At 40.8% G+C, this 20,296-nt stretch overlaps 2 protein-coding genes across 4 annotated transcripts; both read right to left on the bottom strand.

Annotated features, from left to right (window-relative positions):
• Positions 1–60: 60 nt before the first annotated feature.
• dkc1 (dyskeratosis congenita 1, dyskerin) lies at positions 61–9,849 on the bottom strand. The gene is made up of 15 exons (XM_080413572.1): positions 9,812–9,849; positions 8,468–8,526; positions 7,758–7,844; positions 6,657–6,748; positions 6,164–6,348; positions 5,632–5,696; positions 5,236–5,362; positions 5,024–5,154; positions 4,236–4,379; positions 3,589–3,709; positions 3,237–3,355; positions 2,214–2,317; positions 1,682–1,733; positions 1,017–1,202; positions 61–473 (listed from the first exon to the last, which is right to left on the bottom strand). The coding sequence occupies exons 1-15, from the start codon at positions 9,825–9,827 to the stop codon at positions 405–407; spliced, it is 1,557 nt and encodes a 518-aa protein (XP_080269698.1). The 5' UTR covers positions 9,828–9,849; the 3' UTR covers positions 61–404.
• A 1,684-nt stretch (positions 9,850–11,533) lies between these two features.
• Positions 11,534–18,358, bottom strand: LOC308075028 (protein archease-like). Of its 3 annotated transcripts, XM_080414613.1 has the most exons (8): positions 18,169–18,358; positions 16,017–16,041; positions 15,804–15,925; positions 15,332–15,414; positions 13,848–13,900; positions 13,309–13,345; positions 11,996–12,113; positions 11,534–11,958 (listed from the first exon to the last, which is right to left on the bottom strand). In XM_080414613.1, exons 1-7 carry the CDS (start codon positions 18,248–18,250, stop codon positions 12,027–12,029), a joined length of 489 nt encoding a protein of 162 aa, XP_080270739.1. In that variant the 5' UTR covers positions 18,251–18,358; the 3' UTR covers positions 11,534–11,958; positions 11,996–12,026. The 3 variants fall into 3 exon arrangements, with proteins under 3 accessions (XP_080270739.1, XP_080270738.1, XP_080270740.1); XM_080414612.1 differs by having other exon boundaries at positions 11,534–12,113; XM_080414614.1 differs by having other exon boundaries at positions 11,534–12,113; positions 16,013–16,041; positions 18,169–18,289.
• Positions 18,359–20,296: the final 1,938 nt, after the last annotated feature.

Here is a 20,296-nt window from a genome sequence, read left to right as displayed (position 1 = left end):
TGGAGGTTTTTCTGAGTGAGGTGTACAGCATCACAATGAACCCACTTGAGCACAACACACTTAAGAAAACAATGAATCTGGTTTTAATGTTCAAATTACAAAACAAACATAAACCAAGCATATCGCCATTGTACAATATATCTGATCGATAAAAAAAAAAGACAAACATAAACCATCTGTTATATCGTTATACCATCTCACGTCACACTGCTCATCCTCCTCCGATCCATTGGGGTGGGGTTAGTGGCCGTGGTCTTGTGGCGGTAAATCCCACATTCACGTTCATTTGTTATTCTGCAACTCATTGGTTGCAGAACCTGTCCATCAGTAGCGGAGCAGAGATTGGCCCGTTCTGACCAGGGGCAGTTGACTGTCCATGATGCTCTGGTAGCAACAAGCTTTGTTCACTCCGTTTCTCCATCCGTCTCTTTCGGTTTCTTCTTTTTCTTCTTCTTCTTAACACTCTCTCCCACCTTGAAGGAGGTAAAGAATAGATTCATTTTTTTTTACCCCACAATCTCTTTCCAGTCGTACAGAGACATAATCTCTAGTACCTATGTACATTTGTGATTATCATCATCACATCAATCCTGGTTGATTAGTAAACCAGCAGTAGTAACTTGTGGTCCAAGTAAGATCTGAGGTGCTTGCATGTACATTTGTGTGCATATGTTGTCTTAATATTTTAAGTGGGTGTAGTGTGTGTTACGAGAAGTGTGCAGGCAGAGTTCTCTTTTAAATCAGGGGTTGATCAGATAGCCAAGAGAATCATGACATCACATTATTTCAGAACAGTCGCGAAACCAATTCTCATTATCATCACATCAACCCTGGTTGGATATTAGTAAACCAGCAGTAGTACCAACTAGTGGTCTTGATAGGATGGTGAGGTGCTTGCATGTATATTTGTGTGCATGTGTTCTGTCTTAATATTTAAAGCGTGTGTAGTCAAGCCAATTAAATACAACCTTAATGATACCGATTAATACTATTGAAATCTTGACAGCTCAACCCACCTCAGTCTCCTCTGCTCCTGCAGCCTCCTCTGCAACTCCTGCCGCTGCCTCCTCCTCAATCTTCTGTTTCTTCTCTTTTTTCTTCTTTTTCTTTTCCTTCTTCACATCCTCAGCAGAAGGCGTAGTGGGTGTAGAAGGGGTGGTGGCTCCACCCTCCCCGTCACTGTCACTCGTTTCTCTCTTCCTCTGAAAAAACAAAAGCGTTTTGTTTATTCTACAGATCAAGTCAACCTTCAGCATTGGTCTGTCATGTGTGTAAGACTGGTACAGTGCTGTAATCGCCCCTGGTCCTCATGAATCACTAGTACTGCGGGGTTGTTTGTCTTAACGTTTTAACTACATTCACCAGGTAGGTCTGGTAGGTCCAACCCAGTCCCCGAAAGAATGACATCATTTAATTTATTCGAACAAATCTTTAAAAATCAGTGGTTGATCAGATAGCCAAGAGAATCATGACATCACAAGATTTCAGAACAGTCGCGAAACCAATTCTCATCATCATCACATCAACCCTGGTTGGATAGTAAACCAGCAGTGGTACCAACTAGAGGTCCTGGTAGGATAGAAAACCAACAGTACTAGCGGTCCTGGTAGCACAGAACACTACAAGGACAAGATGTCCAGCAGTACCAGTGGTTTGAACTTGTGTAATGGATGTGTCGTACCTTTCCCGGCACGGCGCTCGACTCCTCGGCCTCTTTCTTTATTGCAGCAACGCTGTGAAAACAAACGTCATCAATAAGAGCCCAGACATTGAAACACCCAAACATGGATTCATCTCTCAGACAGAAATTAAACCAATAATCGGTCCTCAGGTGAGTGGCTTGCCATGGCTGCTGGCAGGACCAGACTACAGCTGTGGTCAGAGATCTGCTGTCGCAGACCAACACACTCAAGAGACCACCAAGGGATAAACTGTCTGCATCCATCACTTGGGATTGGATGTACAGTTCAGACTTCTGAGTCAGAGCAAAGCTTAATCACATGAACCCGAGCAGCCCTATTCTGAGGCCGAACAGACCGCAAAAATAGCAGATCTACAAGCTTGCAAATCAGCTCTTTTTGCCATTCAACAGAACAATGTTAACGATTGTGATGATTATGAGAAATAATTGTGAATGATCTCAAATACCTGCTATCAGGCGATAATGTAATAATTGTGTCAGGCCCAGAGTATTTAGGGTGTAGCAGTAGTACCTGTAGTCTACATATCCTTCCTTCCAATCTGATGGAGTTTGGCCATTTGGTTTTCCATGTTTGTCCAGCAGACCTGATTTAATCATCTGCTTCTTCTGACTGGCCTGCAGACACAAAAACAATAAAACAAAAGCACTGTATAACAAACCAACCATCCTATAAACAATATAACCAAAGACAATCATAAACACGTAGCAGAACAAGGTATCAAAACACTACCGTACTGAAAACGCGTGTGTACCGATTCTACAAATGCCTTCTAAATCAGTTCAAAATAAACAAAAAGTCAAACACTTAATTAAAAAAAAAAAAAAAAAAAAAAAAAATAGCAGATGTACAAGCTCGCAGCACAAATTGACACTGTGAGCTTGTAGATCTGCCATTTTTGAAAAGCCAACGCAAAAAAAAAAATGACTTCATGTGGCACACTTCTGACATCTAGAATTAATCTGACCTTTGCCATATTTGAACGAGATGGATTGCCACGCCACTGGTAGTATCCTTAGATTTATTTTTAAGTCTTTCTTTATCATCAGTGGTTGATCAGATAGCCAAGAGAATCATGACATCACATTATTTCAGAACAGTCGCGAAACCAGTTCTCTTTATCATCACATCAACCCTGGTAGCCACGCCCTAAAGCATACTCTGCTCTATCGTATACATTTTACTCTAAATGGGACCGTAACATACAAAATGCTAATCATTAATATGATTGTCATTATGAGTATTGAAGACTTGAAACTAGTGACCTCACTAAGAAAATGTTTACGGGGGTAATAAATCAAGTATTGAGAAGTACGGTCATTTCCCATTTTACTTAGAAACAATCAGACTTATTTCACTAGTCTCCTCCTGCACTCCTCCTGCAGTCCATTAGAGATGCAGGTTTAAGTCACTTGGACATTTGGTTTTATTTTTATTTCTCACTTGCCTTGTACCAGTGTTGTACTGAATCTGTGCGTGTGTCAGTGTTGCATTGAACACGTTTGCGTGTGTACCAGTGTTGTACTGAACACGTACCTTGGGTCCCAGACCCCACTTGCGAGGGTATGTGTCTCTCTCCATGATGACCCTCTTGATCTTGGCTACGATCCCGTGGTCACATGTAGAGATGACTGCTGTGGTCATCAGAGCGACCCCTACACAGGAGAGCAAGAGAATGGAAGCAGGTTCAATCTCATATATATATATAAAGTTGGCCAATTAAATTAGCCTGAAATTCTATAATTTTAAATCATTGAGAAACCATCAGCTGGGGGTGATAGTTAGCTAGTCACCACGGCAACATAGTGCTCCTGTCAGCTACACTTTAATCATGTGGTTTCATGGTTCATTATAACTTTGCTGTTCATTTACAGTCACAGCAACTCACCTATACAGATGGCCTCTCCTTTGGTCGTTATGACGATGATGTCCTGGTTCATTTCGATGCCGTCCTCATAGCGGAGGACTCCTGGTAACATGATCTTGGCTCCGTAGCAGATCGCATTCACCTGATGCACACACACACACTTAAGTTACCTTAAGATAAACTATTTAACTAACTGTAGACTAACCAAAACTTTCTTGCTATAGATACAGACAAAAGCCATCAGACGTGGGTGATAGATATTTGTCATCTCCGCACAGAGTGCTTATGCAGTCTATACATCTAATCACTTGGCTTAGTCTGTACAACACTTTAGTTACTGAGGGACACAAGACAGCTTAGAGGGGACAGTGTAGGTAGGACAGGCAGACAGCGTAGGAGAGACAGACAGTAGGACAGCCGAGCGGGCGACAGTAGGACAGCTGTCTCCCTCTCAGCTGTCTCACTCCTACACCGAGAAACTGAGGGAGATTGTGTAGCAGAGACACCAGAGAGGGAGACGGCTCGCCTACTCTCCCTCTCCTACACTGAGATGGACAGCGTAGCAGAGACAGACAGGACAGCTGAGAGGGAGACTGTAGGAGAGACAGACAGACAGTGGGAAAGCAGAGTGAGAAGTCAAGGTTCTGGTAGGATCTGTGTGGACTCACAGCGCTGTCTTTCATCACTAGTCTCTTGTGGGACACCATGAGTTTCTCCAGAGGATAGATGACTCTCCTCAGGTACGACTCGTCTTTGTTGTGGTCGTACTGCCACTGTGCGTCCAACACGTCGTGCATCGTCACCATGTTGTCCTACAGCAGCCACAAAGCAGGTCCAACTTATAAGGGACTAACTTTGCATTTATTAGTTTCCACACAGCCGTTGGTTCAATGATACATTGCGACGGTAAATCTGTGCATTTAAAATGAAGGGGCAAGATCTCACTGACCTAAGAACAGGCAGTAATTCAACACTGTCTAAACATTACAATTGAGTACATATACAAAATAATGTTATCTACAAGCTCAACTCATTGCGATACATGCCCTTGCTTTATCCATTTTTGTTGTCTTGTGAAAATCTTTGAAAAATGTCATAAGTGGTAATGTCTTGTAGGCCAGTGTGAAGTCTGCAGTCAGAGGTAGACCGACAGCAGGGGTCACTCAAGAGCCACATTCTTTCCCAAAGGTTTATTACCAGAACCAGGGAGCGACCCAGAACTGAACTCAACACTTTGGACACAGTAGAGCTAAAAAGCACTGGACATCAGTACAGCGAGTACAGTGACACTACACTGATGTGTGCAAGTATCTCATCTATGATTATTTGGCTGGCTTATTTTGAAACAATGGATTATTATTTTTTATGTGTAGATCATCATATCAGAAATAACTGTTCATTTATTGTTCAGGGAGATTTGACAGATTTTGATGAAGCGTTATTCTGTTACTCTCACCTTCTCACCCAGAACACCTGAACGGACCCTCCTCAACTCCTGCATCTGACCTCCGACCCCGAGGAGAAGACCCAGGTGGACACATAGTGTCCTGATGTAGGTCCCTGCCTCGCAGCTCACCCAGAAGATGCCTACAACAAACATACACGTTGTCATCTCTCCAGAACCAAATGTGCTAAAGCCGACATCGGTGTGTGGGGGGACTGTCTTACCCAGTCGTCTCTCTGGGTCGTACTCCACCAGTTTGCTTTCGTAGATGGTTCTGACTCTCAGCTGTCTCTTTACAGCAGCAATGAGAGGCGGTCGCTGGAACAGAGCACCTGTCAAGGTCTCCAGGCCCTGCAGGAGGTCATGGAAAGGGTTGAGTGGTCATATTTAAACTGCTCAACACAAATAGTTTGTTTCAGGAGTTAGTAGAGGCACTTCAGACTTCGTTACTGTAAACCAATTTTAACAGCATTCATCTGTGAGGCTTTCAATCATGCAAATTGTCATCTCTACATGAAGCAAGCATTATGTCATTACTGGGAAACATTTCGGGTGAAATGCTTCTTTTTAACCACCATTAAACAGTACATTTTCCTCATTCCACACACAAATACACTTACCCTAGCAAGAGTGTGTTCATTTTCAATAGCATTGTGCAGCCGAACTATTCCCACATACTCTTTGCCTGCAACACACAGCAGAGAGAGTAGTAAGGTAGGCTGACGTTTACTGTACAGACAGCTGTCAAGACCACAGGGGGCAGCAGAGCACAGCTGGGGTCATTTTTGCTTCTCTCTTTTTCTTACAGGAAGTGGGTCTTTATTAGTTGTAAAACTGAAAACCCCTCTCCACTTTGAGCCTCTTATTGATATTAATTAAGACTGATTATCAATCTGCATACCAAAAGACAGATAGTTACAGGTATTAACCCAAGAAATTCAAACAACTTTGGCCCAACAATCAAGAATTGACCCCAGCCGTTGTGCCCCCCACTATTCTGGGGGACATACTGCCTCCTCGTCATCATTTCAATCTTCATAAAAGAAAATACTGATATTTAAAGGCAACAAATCATCAAGCAGCTCTGATCCAAAGCCATGCCCATTTGTTTTCAAATGGCCATCAAACCTGTGCCCTGGCCCTCCAACCTACCAGCACTCTGCTGGGACTTGACGAGTCGCGTGGCGCGGTCCACACACACAATCAGACACCCGGTGACCTTGGGGTCGAGGGTTCCACTATGACCGGTCTTCTCCACACGCAGGATTCGCCGAATCCAGGCAACCACCTCGTGGGACGAGGGATTGGCCGGTTTGTCCAAGTTGATGAAACCAGACCTGGAAGGGTGTTCAGATAAACATTCACATTAACTGTTTAAAACTACACTTGACAATAATCGCGTTCACCTTGGCGAATGGCGTCCATATTTTGGCCATGTCAGAAATAATCAAATAAATCAATTTCAATGGGGTATAAGCCAATAAAAATGTCAAAAGTTTCCCTCAACACTTCACAGCAGCCATCAGACGTGGGTGATAGATATTTGTCATCTTTGCACAGAGTGCTAATGCAGTCTATACATCTAATCATTTGGCTTGCTCGAAAAACGCAGAGCTAAATATGCAGAGTTTAAAACAGTGTTTACCTGACGTAATCCTGGATGTTCCTTTTGAGAGGGTTACAGCCATTAGGTAGGGGGGTGTAGTGAGCTGTTCTGATGTTTAGTTTATCAAAGTTCTGCAAGAAAATAAAAGATAGTAGACCCAAGACAGAGCAGCTTAGTTAATTAATTCTAAGACAGAGCAGCTTCGTTAATAAATTCTAACAGAACTTCAACATAGCCAACAGTCTACATCTCCGGTCACATTTAGTTACAGTAGTGAATGAACAGGGATATTTATTGGAACCGGTTACGTTTCTTGCTTTTGATTCTTATAGAAGGAAATATTACCGTTGTATTCTAAATCAAGTTTCTGTTTGATGAAATACTATTTTCATTCTGCCAGAAGCATGTGATCAGGTCAGCATTTCAAGTCTTGGTTGAAGCTCACCGTTGGGTCCAGATCCCAGCATGCCCGGTTCGGCAGCCGGCCCAGTAGAACACTGGGTCGGTACCGAGGGCCGGGCAGCCAGAGACCCCCCGATATCAGAACGACACCGGGGGGCATCAGAGCCCAGGCTCAGCACAACTCATAGAATGGATAAACTGTTGCATCATTTCACATGCTTACTTCCAAGTTTTATTCAATTGTCATTGCTTCAGTAACACTGAAGTCAATGATTTGAGATTTGTTTTAGTAAAATAGGCCTTTTGTTGCTGTGTGCAAATAAACACACGCACGTATATTGATAAAATGTACATTATGTTAAGCCATATAGAGCAAGTGCAGATGGCTAGGGCAAAGTTATTTTCTCCCTCTACTCACCCCTGTCCTACATTTCAGTCTTACTGCCTTCGCTGCTACATTTCCCCACAGGGATAAATAAAGGTCCATCTTTCTACACTAATTTGCGCCATAGGTTTTGCGTTTGCTCAACCTTCATACTTAGAGTATGTTGTTTCTATTAAAGTCTCGTCTTTAATCTAGCCTAAAACAGATTAGTTAATTATAATCTTAATACCATTCATTGCTAAGTGACAAGCTTTGTCTGCATTCTAATGTTAACATCAGGTGAGGTGGGATTTTGTATAATATAAATCTTCAGCTGGTGCAGACATGGTGACAAGGCCGTTTACACGACTCACTTTGAGTAGCAGAGGCCACTGAGACGTGTCCAGACTGGCCACCCGAGACTCTGGTTTGATGAGGAAGTCTTCACTCTCCTGGATGTCCTGAAACAATAAATAAATATATAAAAACGGTGGTAAGCTACCATACAGTGGCTTGTGTGTATACTGTATAATCTTATGCAGAGTGATTTGGTTAGAAATGGATACAACTCATTAAGACCTGAGGCAGAGTCTACAAATGTCTTCTAAACAGTTATAACAGTTTTCAGAAAAAAGTGTGTCGTTTCTGTATCAATGGTGCTCAAAACTTTTTCATGCCAAAGGGCCATGTATTTGGCTATGGGCCCCCAGCAACATTTTGTTCCCGGGACCCCATAGAAGCAAAGTTTTAAAAAGTTCACTTTAAAAATATATATTCAAAGATTTAAAAAATAATAGCAGATCTACAAGTTCATAGCACTCTATAGGCTTTTATATCTGCCATTTTTGGATTAGCCAAAGAAATCTAAAATGACAAATGCTTTCCTTGTTTTAATGGGTCAACAACCCATTGTATTAAGGTGGTATAATAATATGTTCAATGATCATCTCATGTAACATATCATGTGTCATTTAAAGAGTGGGCTAGTGATTTATCGTTACATTGCAGTGACACCATGAGCTCAAACTATGACAATTTTAATCTTAAGTTACATTACTCATTAATAAATAAGTGTGTTCCTTACCCCGAGTTCATCATCTTCTACTTTCTTATCCTTTCTCTTTTTCTGTTTCTTGGCTGACACTGGTAAAGACATTTTTAAAAAAAAAGTTATTTTCACACATTAAATGGTCAAATGATAAACACCTGACTAATCAGATCATAAAATCACCAATGTCTGACTCAACAGATCATTTTATATGTATAGTTGGTGTCTCTGAAGGAACCCACGTGGCAGATCAGACGACACGTGGTTAGCATGGGGCTAGCCCGGTTTGAAACCTCACTCTCCACGACAGCTCGCAGATTATGTACAGAGGTCTGTGGTCCAAGCAGAGGTAGAGTCCGTCCAAATGCGGTGAAGAGCACCTCTTTCGCAACACCGTATCCAAAATGTAAAGGTGGTCCGAGACACCTACAGATGTTTGACATTTCGCCGGTAAGTCAAATTTAACCGACTGGGTTGAAAAAAACCTTTTAATCGCTTATTTAGTCAGTCTGTGTCATGTTTTCCCATTGTAGCCAAAGCGGGAGCAGTACAGTACTGCTTCCGTCGGGGGGGGGGGGGGGGTGTTCCGGGTAGAATGGGAAAACATGGCACAGGCTGATATAAGCAATTTAAACTGTTTTTACAAACCCATCGGTTAAATTTTACTTTCCGGCGAAATGTCAAAGACATACAGGCGTCTCGGACCACCTTTACTTTTTGGATACGATGTTGTGAAAAAGGTGATCTTCACAGCATTTGGACGGACTCTACCTCTGCCGGGACCAGAGACAGCGGGACATCATCTCGGGAGCTGTAGTGGAGAGTGAGGTTCCAAACGTGGTTTAGCATGAGGCGCTAGCTGAGAGCCAACACGCATGGATGCAGCATGCAGGCCAAACTGGGCCAAACTGGCGCACCAACAGGACGATGATGCGTATTAACTGGAATTTAAAAGGAGCTGACAAACAAGGCACTTAATAACTTCTGCAACAAACCCATTTATCTGAGATTTATAACGTTGCACCTGGATTCTAAATGAATGAATGTAACCCCGGCCGACATACGGACGAAAATGTTTAAAGTTTCTTTGGGGATAGTTATGGTATTTTGGTAAAGTGTATAATATAAGTAATGTAACAGCTCATGTTTAAAATGTGAGCTTGTAAAAGACAAGTTTGCATTGGAGCACGAGTTGCGACTCAAACAGCCCATCTATCCTAATCGTCAAGGTTTCAATCAACTCCACGTTGCTTCAGTTTAACACAGCATTAAAACTCTCTTTGCAGTACAGATGTTATCATCGTCAATCCGCAGAATAACACAAGTTATTTAGGTTAAATGTAAAATATGCAGGCAGGAGACGCTGACCAGCACACTCACCCTCTACGTCCGCCATCTTCACAATGTGCGCAACTCTGTCTTCTTCTGAACTTAGCGTGAAGAAGTGAACTCATATGAGCACATCCGCCTTTTCATACTTCACTGATGGCTCTACCGCCACCTAACGGCGAGTTAATAGGTAGTCGGCTAGTGAGTTTGGTCTTGGTCTGGTTCTCAACCTTTTCAGTCAGCGACCCGGCGCCAAAAGAATCATATTTGAACTGGGGACCCCCTGGGGATATATATATATAACTCTATGGGGACCCCCCACTCTGACAAGCACAAGGAATTGTAGTAGTTGAGGCATTACATTCTATTTGACTCGGTTCCACAGATAAATATTGTGAAAACAAGCTATTTTCACAATTTATGCCTCTTTCTTATATTACTTTGACTATTTATTGTAGCCTATAGTTTGTTGAATCCTTTTGATGGAGTAATGGTCTTTTTTAAGTATTCAAAATATCTTAAAAGTCCTTAAATTGTCACTTCACTGTCATCTGTTCTGGAGGGTCCCGACCCACAAGTTGAGAACCACTGCCTTAGCAGAGTAAAGGCTGGGAACGAGGCTACATTAGCAGTCGTTCAACTTTTTTATTTGGACCCCCAGTTTGGCATGGAATTAGGTCACGGACCCCCATAACCCTGAGTTACAGTCCCATAATGGTCCATTTCATTTGGTTTCTAACTATCAATGATTTATGTGGGACTGGGGACCCCCTGGAAGCCCCTCAAGGACTTTGAGAACCACTGCATTACATTGATGCAAAACTGTGGAAAGGTTTTCAATTATTTACAACTATTTACTAAAAACAAGCAAGAAGCTATACATTATACATGATATACAATGTACACTAGGCCGTAGAGGCTAAAGTTGACAGTTGATTTTTCATCTTACAGCAATGTTAAACACTTGTATTTCACAAAATTTCATATTTTTTTATCCTAACTCCCCAAAGTTGAAACTCCTTCAGTAAAATGAAGTTTTCCGTCTCCTTAATGTGTTGTCTGACTGTAGTAGAGGAAGTTGTCATTGGATACCATGAACAGAAAAGAAGAAACTCCTTTCCACTGATGCTGCCTTCTCACTGGATGTGGCACTGGATGCATTGCATTTTATTCTTTACATAAGATTATGCCATTATCTGAATGGGTTTTAGTTTAGTAAATCTAACTGATTTAGACAGAGTAGTACATACTATTATGTCGAGCAAAACAACCCATTAATTTGTATTATACAGTATGTGTGGGACACATTTGATTTTATGTAGTTTTATCTTTTTCAAGATGTCTGGTATTCAGACTAAAGTACATCCATTTAGTTCTACCATATCCTGGGAGGCATTCATCCACCGCAAAATAATATACAGGATACTGTATGGTCTAAAATTATAGTACAAGCTGCTGTTTTCATTGGCACGAGCAATGCAGTCCACAATACAGCATCAGTCGGTTCTTCAAAATAGCAGCAGGCATCATAATACAGTACCTTATGTTTATCGCAGAAATTGTTTTAATTCTTTTTCTCACTGCATCCGACGCTTTGAAAGGCTCAGTATAGACCAAATCATCATGACATCACCACAACCAAACATGTATTTCCGGGTAGATAACGCCAGGAGCATTGCATTGGAACAGTATTATTAATTGACCTTATTTATGGAAGAACAGGACACTTTTTATTTGTTCTAAATATCCACAGTTTGACAAACTAGGCATAGCTAATGTTCTGGACACTTTATTATTATATTGTGAAAACATCCATAGACATTCTACCTGGAAATACCTGAAACATTCAAGCATTCTGATCTGGTCTATAGAGTGTAAAGTAGTATAGAGCTCAAGCTTTCATTGTCCCAGCTTGGACATGGCTCCCAGAAACCATTCAGTCATAGAAAAATGCTGTTTTGATATATTTATTTATAAAGAATAAAGTCTTATCAAAATGTGATGTAGAGATAAAGGCTCATCTCTTGAAAAATATATCACAATTGCAACCTAATTTATTCTTTGTCATATGTGTTTCTTGTCAAAAAATAACTGATCTTCAACTAATGAACAACAACATTTCAGATAGTAAATCTCCAGTGTTTTATATCAAGTGACCACCCACAGCAAGGTGGTAACATGTGTAGTCCTTTTCCATTTGTAGTCCTTTCCCATTCATTTGTAATCCTTTCCATTCAACCACAAACCTCTTCTGCTGACTACATCCTCAGATATCAACAATCATAAAGATCTGAGGTTTTTCTATATCATGAATCTGCATTGCTGAGTATGTGATAGCTTTCACCTCAGTTCCCTGGAAAGATAATACAGGACAAAAAAACAGAATTTTAACAAATTGTTTCAATATATCTCTATCGCATTTCCAGTATGTGTGTCATTTTAATATGAACTTTTACCAGCAAGATAAATGCATATAAGCAGAATGCCTGAACATTTTGGAAAATAGATATTTATTTGATTGATATCAATTTTATAGCATTATTCTATTGAGGGTTAATGTGAAAAAGACGGAAGCCTCCAAGATGTCACTGTCTAAAAAAAACAGATTTTTATCATGGCGATAATAATAAGTGGTTAATAATAATAATTAATTAACCACTTGAATCCCAGCATCCATATTTTGGGGGTAACAAAAAAATAGCTGATCTACAAGCTCACAACACAAGATTGGCTATTTTTGGCGAAGAGATTTTGTTTAAATGGAAAAAAGTGGTCCAAGTACAGTTGCCAACTCAGGTCTGTTTTTACTAAGAATTTAGTTTTCAAGTGGTTAAGTTGAAGACTGCAAACTGCTCCCTTATACCAGATGTATTACTGCAGTGTAGTGTTATCATATTTTGAGCCACGTTGCCCTTCATAAGACATGGTTGCTCGAAACACTGCAGTAACACATTTGTAGCGTGCGCTGCCGTGCAGACTTGCATTCTAGTTTTACTTGTTTTATCCAACAACCTCCTTTTAATTGTGAGATGTGTGTGGTCTCCACGCTTTTAATAGCAAGGTTAACTTAAGAGATGTGCATAGTTGAGATGTATGGCTCAAGGTCTTTTATTTTAGGTGTCTGGAAATGCGTTTCACTGTATTTTCAGTGCCCTCTGGTGTACAAATTTGTCAAAAGCATGAAATATTATAGTCACATATACACAACAGAAAGACAATAGTTTTCAGCAGTTACAATAGTTTTACATTGCTTTGCTTTATTAATAATACTTAGTTATTCATGGCCAGGATAGCGGGAGACAGGCAAGCAACCACTCAATGACCTGGCCTGTGTTGGTGTTATTAATTGGTAACAAGCTAAAATACCGTAAATTCAAAAATAGGTAAAATAGCCAATCTACAAGATCACAACGCATCCCATTGGAGCTTGTAGATCGGCATTCTTTGCTATTTTTGAACATTTTTACCTATGATAACATGCCCATGCCCAAATAGGGACCTTGGGTCAAAAGTGGTTAACATGTAATGCATCTCCACCACTAGCATACCTGTGGATGCTTGACCAGATTGAATTCTTCACCCCACCTTTAGGAAGGAAAGGTCAGACAAAAAAGATAATGTGAGTTTGAGACACCACAAACAGCTCAAACTCTATAAGAGTGTTGGTGGCGACACCATTGTCATCAGCCTGATCACAGTCAATGATGAGATGAGAAAAAGGCAGACCTTTGTTATCATTCAATTTCAATTCAATCTTTATTCAAGTCACACACAGGGGGTCCATAGTGAAGAACACTTAAAACATAAAAACAACAGTCACGTGGGGGGGGGGGGGGTTCAGTTTCAGCTTCATCCAGCTGTTGGCTGTTCAAATGGTAATGATGAGCACTCAGCGGGAGCGATTAGGGTTTGCTAAGTGTCTTGCCTAGGGATGTTCTGAACTTATTAGACAGGTTTAGCTATGTGAAATGAACAATGAATGACTCTACCTGTTGTGTCATCATATCTACATTATTAATGATTATTTCTCAAAAGGTAAAAAAATAAATAATACTTTTTTGTCAATGTCACCCTGCCAGTAACTTACCCAATAGAACGAATCCTGAAGCGCGTCCTGTCAAGGTGAACAACCTTCACCTCCTACAAGACAGACATTATCTAATTACTTGCTATATTCCGTAAATCACACAAGAATAGAAGAAATTGTCATAATGGAGGAATGATGTAAAAGCAATAATAATCAGTAACACGTTATGGTACATCATGTCAGTCACTACATACAAGTTACTGTTTGAAAATGAATTCTGCACCTCACTGCAGTGCTGTCCTGAGGTCTGATTTATGCTTTGTTATATGATGGTTTGCATGCCAGAAATAGCCCATCTACCACAGCTAGGGATGTGAACGACTCAGTATTTTGCTAGTCAAGGTATATACCGACAAGTCCACTGACTTTTTGTTTTGTTTTGTTTTTGCAATGAACTGCCAGACATCATGTTCAGAATTTGCATCCAAGCCTTTCACATATGACAACACAGTATGAGAGGCTTTATTTAAAGTAAACATGTGTTTACTTGACAATTCCTGTCATGTCTGTTCATAAAGTTATAATTCATTTGTTACAAATGAATTACTGTGTTCAGTCATTGGCTAGACTGAACACAGTCATTAGCTAGAGGGCTCCTCCACTGCAGGGCTGCAAATGTTTCACTATAAACCCCCAATGTTTGACCTATTATAGAGTTTGCTTGGTCTGATCTCTGAATCTGTATGGAGACTCTGTGGGGAGAAGCTCGTTCCTACCCGACCTCTCCTCCTCCTTGTGCTGTCATTGGACACTCTGGGCTGATGTCTGTCTTCATAAATGGGTCATCATATTAGAAGTATTGCCTCTACCATAAGCCATGACTATTGCACAGTGCTTGCACATAGTCAGTTTAATTTTTTCCCCGCTGACATAGACATCCAAACTAAGATCTTTACGCACCGGGGGCATGACAAATCAATAAACGATTGAGCATAAAAACTATTCATATAGTTGATGCCTCATTCATAAAGGCTGATGGTTTGTGTAAAATTGACCTTGTTCTGAATAGAAATTGCGCCGCTTTTATTACGCTTAATATTCACGTTCTGTGTGGATGTAGTCATGACACAAACAACAGTTTTTTAACTAATTTAAAAAATGCTGCCGGTCTAAGGACATTTACGCTGCATATTTTGCAATGCAGTTGCAACTCCTTCAGCGTGCACACAACCAGGCATTCAGATTCACTCTTACCCTCTCCCATTTTGAAAACAGTACTTTTTTTATTATTTTGAACACTTTTAATTGCCTATTTTGTAAAACTAACGTTTTCAGAACATTTTTGAATAGGCCATTAAAATAAGAAGTTAAACAAATGACATAACACTAACTAAATAAGTCGGTCATTGAGTCTACATATTGTCACATCCCTTCTACAAGCTCACATCGCATCACATGTAGACCTGCTATTTTCAGGGAGCGACACCATCGTATGACGGATTAAGCAATAAGCATTAGACAGACATTCTTGAAGTCACAATTACCCTGGGAACGAAGAAAAGATCTGCGCAAAATTTGAACAGCCAATCATCTAAGAAGTGGAAAAGAAGAGATTCCATGTCGTGGCCTGGTAAGGAGAAATAGAGAGGAAATCAGTATCAGTAACATTCTAATAACAAAATAAAAGGTGATGGTATAACATGAAAACAGGTGTGATGTGTAAACTGTCCCTCAAACAATATAAATGTCTTACATTCACCTAAATATACCAACAAAAAGGCCAAAAATATATATTTTAAAATAATATTTTGGACCCCGTGAATAAACCTTTTTTTCAATGTTGAAATGTGACACTATGTCTTTTAGGTATTGGATTTGTTTGTGCACAGTAAAATATGGTGTTGAATAAACTGAGTGCACAAATGGAACCAAATGGACCCGTTCTATTTGTACAGTCTTCGAAGTTAAATTAACACTGAGGGTTTTTCTGTGTGTGAAACACCATCCAGGTCTCACCCTCTGACTCAACTTCTACCGTATCGAGGGGTTCCACCGTCTCTGTGTCGGTCATGTAGCCAAACATGCCCATTGCACACTGTTCAAACGCCTCCTCCAGAGAATTCCCCCACGAATGGATTCTTACAACACAAAACAAAAGGCATAACAATGATGATGCAAAAGAAAGCAAATTTGACGGCTGCTGCATTTGCTTTGAATTACTATACTCACTGTACATCAGCTGTGTGATCCAAATCTGAAAAGATGGCAAAAGCAATAGGTACTTGTTTACTTGAGTATTTCCATTTTTCATGCTACTTTTATATAAGAAAGCGATTGTGACGTAACACTGTGTTGTAGCAGCGGTCGACCTCACAAGATGGCACCACCCTGTCCATTGAACTCAATGGACAGGTGGCGCCATCTTGTGAGGTCATCTTGATTGATTGATGTACTTTATTTAGTAAGACATGAGAACAACAGTAGGGTAGTAGGGTTTTACACTCCTTTAATCCTTTTGGTAGGGCATTCCACATTTTTGATCAATAGCATGAGAACGAGTTCATTCCCTTTGTTGAGCCAAATCTGGGTTGAACATGATTTGTGGAGCTGCCTCTGGTGTTATGATCGTGGACTTCATTAACATTTTGGAAGTATTTTGACAGGGGGATCCCAATGTTGTGGTGTATCTTGAAGACCAGGCCCATAGCAAGTTGCTGTACACTGTCCTCGCACCCGATTCGGATGCCATCCAATCCTAGCAAAATGAGCAGGGGTTAGATGGGTTTTGTGATTGAGGCCAAAAAGTAGCCTTACTCGTTTGTTTTGGGATGTTTGGAGCCTTGTTTTTAAGGCCTTGGAGGTGTTGTGATACCATGAAGTGCATGCATAATCATAATAACCTTGTACTCCACTACATGTATTTGATAGCTTTAGTTAGATAGTAGGTACTTTGCAGATAGCCTATATATTATTAACAAAAATGAGAAATCAACTAATGCATTACGATAAATAGGCCTATGTGTGTGTGTGTGTGTGTATGTGTGTGTGTGTGTGTGTGTGTGTGTGTGTGTGTGTGTGTGTGTGTGTGTGTGTGTGTGTGTGTGTGTGTGTGTGTGTGTGTGTGTGTGTGTGTGTGTGTGTGTGTGTGTGTGTGTGTGTGTGTGTGTTACCCTGCACTATATGAAATAATGAATGATTCTGAAATGGACATTCTACATAGCGTATATTTTGATGGAGATAAATAGATAGATTTAGGAGCCTTCATCATCACAGACAGAGACAGACAGATTTAGGAGCCTTCATCACGAACAGACAGACAGATAGATTTTAGGAGCCTTTATCACAGACAGACAGACAGACAGACAGACAGACAGACAGACAGATAGACAGATAGACAGATAGACAGATAGACAGATAGACAGATAGACAGATAGACAGATAGACAGATATGGATGTGGGCGCCTATGAATTGAATACCAAGGCCCTCATTGGAAACAAGTCCGCAAGGACTTTTATGAACGGACCTGTTAGACAAAGTATTTTAAATGTAACTGCGCTGTTTTACATTTTTTGCCTAATAAAATATTCAATCAATCAATCAATAGATAGATAGATTTAGGAGCCTTCATCATGGACAGACAGACAGACAGACAGACAGACAGACAGACAGACAGACAGATAGATAGATGATAAGATAGATAAGATAGATAAGATAGATAGATTTAGGAGCCTATGGTACTCAATTCTCCATGAATTAGGTAAGTGAGGACCCCATTTGAAACTAGCCTGGGACCGGCTATGCGAGGCTAATTTGAAACAAGCCATTGCGGCTTTTCTGGGCTTTTTCAATCCTATTTAGTTGACCTTGTAATTGTAAACTGTACTTCCATGTGCTTTTTTCTCTGCAAACTTCTAAATAAAGTATTCAATAAAATAAAGCCTTCATCACAGACAGACAGACAGACAGACAGACAGACAGACAGACAGACAGACAGACAGACAGACAGACAGACAGACAGACAGACAGACAGACAGACAGACAGACAGACAGACAGACAGACAGACAGACAGACAGACAGACAGACAGACAGACAGATAGATAGATAGATAGATAGATAGATAGATAGATAGATAGATAGATAGATAGATAGATAGATAGATAGATAGATAGATAGATAGATAGACAGACAGACAGACAGACAGACAGACAGACAGACAGACAGACAGACAGACAGACAGACAGACAGATAGACAGATAGATAGATAGTTTTAGGAGCCTTCATCACGGACAGACAGACGGGCGGGCAGACAGACAGAAGCGCATCCTAAAAGCAACACCTTCTTACTACAGATTACATCATATGCTAGTAAATGAGCTCACATTCGTATTTCTTGTTGATTGGAGGATATTTTGCTTTCGTGGCTTTCTGTTCCTCTGTCAGGTCTAGTTCACGGTCGTCCATTTCACTGATTATTCAGTCAGTCCGAGAGGAACTAATTTGTTTTCTAAACATAAATGTTAGAAATGCTAAAACCATAGAGGCTAAAACACAACACGTACTGAGACAGTGGAACAATCACGTGGGACCAACTTCTTCTTCTTTCCAGCAGACTAGACGCCAGTCGGTATATTGCTGCCTCCCACTGTTTGTGTTAGGTACTGCGCAAAGATCAAATCCATCACACCTTTCACCACTGCACTTTGGTGTTCCTCAGGTTTGAGAAGATTCCCTCATAGTCAGAGATGCGAGTCCAGCATCAAGCACTGCTGCAAACAGCGCATTCCTCTCTGTTTATTATTTGGAGCATTCTGTGAGCACATGCTGTGTACAGTTTCTTCTGTTCCACATTCACACAGTCCAGTCTTGTGTTTCCCAATGTGAGCCAGTCCCCCTGCTAGGTCACAGTGTCCAAATCTCAGCCTTGTCATGATCACCTGTTCTCTTTTCTTCCCCAGAGTGATGTTCCCTCCACTTTTGTAAGGTGTAATAAAATCTTCCTCTCCAACTCGTTCTAACACCTCCTAGTTATTTCCTCCTTTATTATCCTGCGGTACTCTGAGATCCACAATGCTATGCCCACATCCATATATATATATATATGGCAGAGGGCAAGTTTAGATGTAAAAAAAAACATTGTGTAAATCATATATATAAATCATTTAAGAATATATTTTCATCCAACATTTAAAAAAAATGAGTGTGTTAATAAGTATTGATTGATTGATTCATTGAATACTTTATTTAGAAATACATGGTAAAAGTACATGGAAGTAGCCTACAATTCACAATACAAGGTCCTCTAAACAACTGGATCGCTCATAAAAGCACTTGGCTTATTTAAAATGAGATCCCTGTGCACTCAAATCATGATGACATTTAAGAAGACATACACACTACTAAGAACGTCATACAATCAGCTTACAGGTTACTGGTATGAAAAACAAGAAATATGTACAATAGACAGTTTTAGGAGGAGGGGAGGGGGGGGGGTAGGTTAAGACTTTGACAGGGGGCAATTTGGAATTGCAGCCTCCTGAAGGTGATTCTTCAGGGCAGTTTTGAAAGTGAGTAATGTTTTACACTCCTTTACTCCTTTGGGTTGGGCATTCCACATTTTTGTTGAATAGCATGAGAAAGAGTTCATTCCCTTGTTTGTGCCAAATCTGGTGTTATGATTGTGGACTTCATTTACGTTTTGGAAGTATTTTGACAAATACAGGGGGATCCCAATGTTGTGTCGAATCTAGTAGACCAGGCCCATAGCAAGTTGTCTACTCTGTCCTCAACCCTGAGCCATCCAACCCTAGCAAAGTGAGCAGGGGTGTTTTTGATGACTCTTTCTGCCATCTTATCACAGAATTTAAGGAACCCTTAAATTCTGTAAAATTAGACCAGGCCCATAGCAAGTTGTCGTACTCTGTCCTCAACCCTGAACCATCCAACCCTAGCAAAGTGAGCAGGAGTGTTTTTGATGACTCTTTCTGCCATATATATTATCAGAGAATTTAAGGAAACCGAACCAACCACTCCAAGGCATACAGGGAACATCTCTCAGTTCCTCTTGTTCACTGCGGTGACTGGCTGCACTCGATCAGAGAGAGCTCCGCAGTTCTTGTTCGGAGGTTTGCGTGTGTGTGTGTGTGTGTGTGTGTGTGTGTGTGTGTGTGTGTGTGTGTGTGTGTGTGTGTGTGTGTGTGTGAGACTGTGTGTGTGTGTGTGTGTGTGTGTGTGTGTGTGTGTGTGTGTGTGTGTGTGTGTGTGTGTGTGTGTGTGTGTGTGTGTGTGTGTGTGTGTGTGTGTGTGTGTGTGTGTGTGTGTGTGTGTGAGAGAGAGAGAGAGAGAGACTGTGTGTGTGTGTGTGTGTGTGTGTGTGTGTGTGTGTGTGTGTGTGTGTGTGTGTGTGTGTGTGTGTGTGTGAGAGAGAGAGAGAGAGACTGTGTGTGTGTGTGTGTGTGTGTGTGTGTGTGTGTGTGTGTGTGTGTGTGTGTGTGTGTGTGTGTGTGTGTG

Source organism: Gymnoscopelus braueri (genome assembly GCF_963280865.1).
Source record: "Gymnoscopelus braueri genome assembly, chromosome: 19".
NCBI lineage: Eukaryota > Metazoa > Chordata > Actinopteri > Myctophiformes > Myctophidae > Gymnoscopelus > Gymnoscopelus braueri.
Note: the sequence above shows the minus strand (reverse complement) of the source record. Positions and strands in the feature narration are given on the sequence as shown.

Coding starts and splice junctions, on each gene's coding strand:
- dkc1 (XM_080413572.1), bottom strand. Junction 3,710..4,235: donor TAGTGATGAAAGACAGCGCT/GTGAGTCCACAC, acceptor TGTGTGCATCAG/GTGAATGCGATCTGCTACGG. Junction 474..1,016: donor CAGGAGCAGAGGAGACTGAG/GTGGGTTGAGCT, acceptor ACCTCCTTCAAG/GTGGGAGAGAGTGTTAAGAA.
- LOC308075028 (XM_080414612.1), bottom strand. CDS start 18,250: ATGGACGACCGTGAACTAGACCTGACAGAGGAACAGAAAGCCACGAAA. Junction 15,926..16,016: donor GATCACACAGCTGATGTACA/GTGAGTATAGTA, acceptor TTGTGTTGTAAG/AATCCATTCGTGGGGGAATT. Junction 15,415..15,803: donor GGTAGAAGTTGAGTCAGAGG/GTGAGACCTGGA, acceptor TCTCCTTACCAG/GCCACGACATGGAATCTCTT.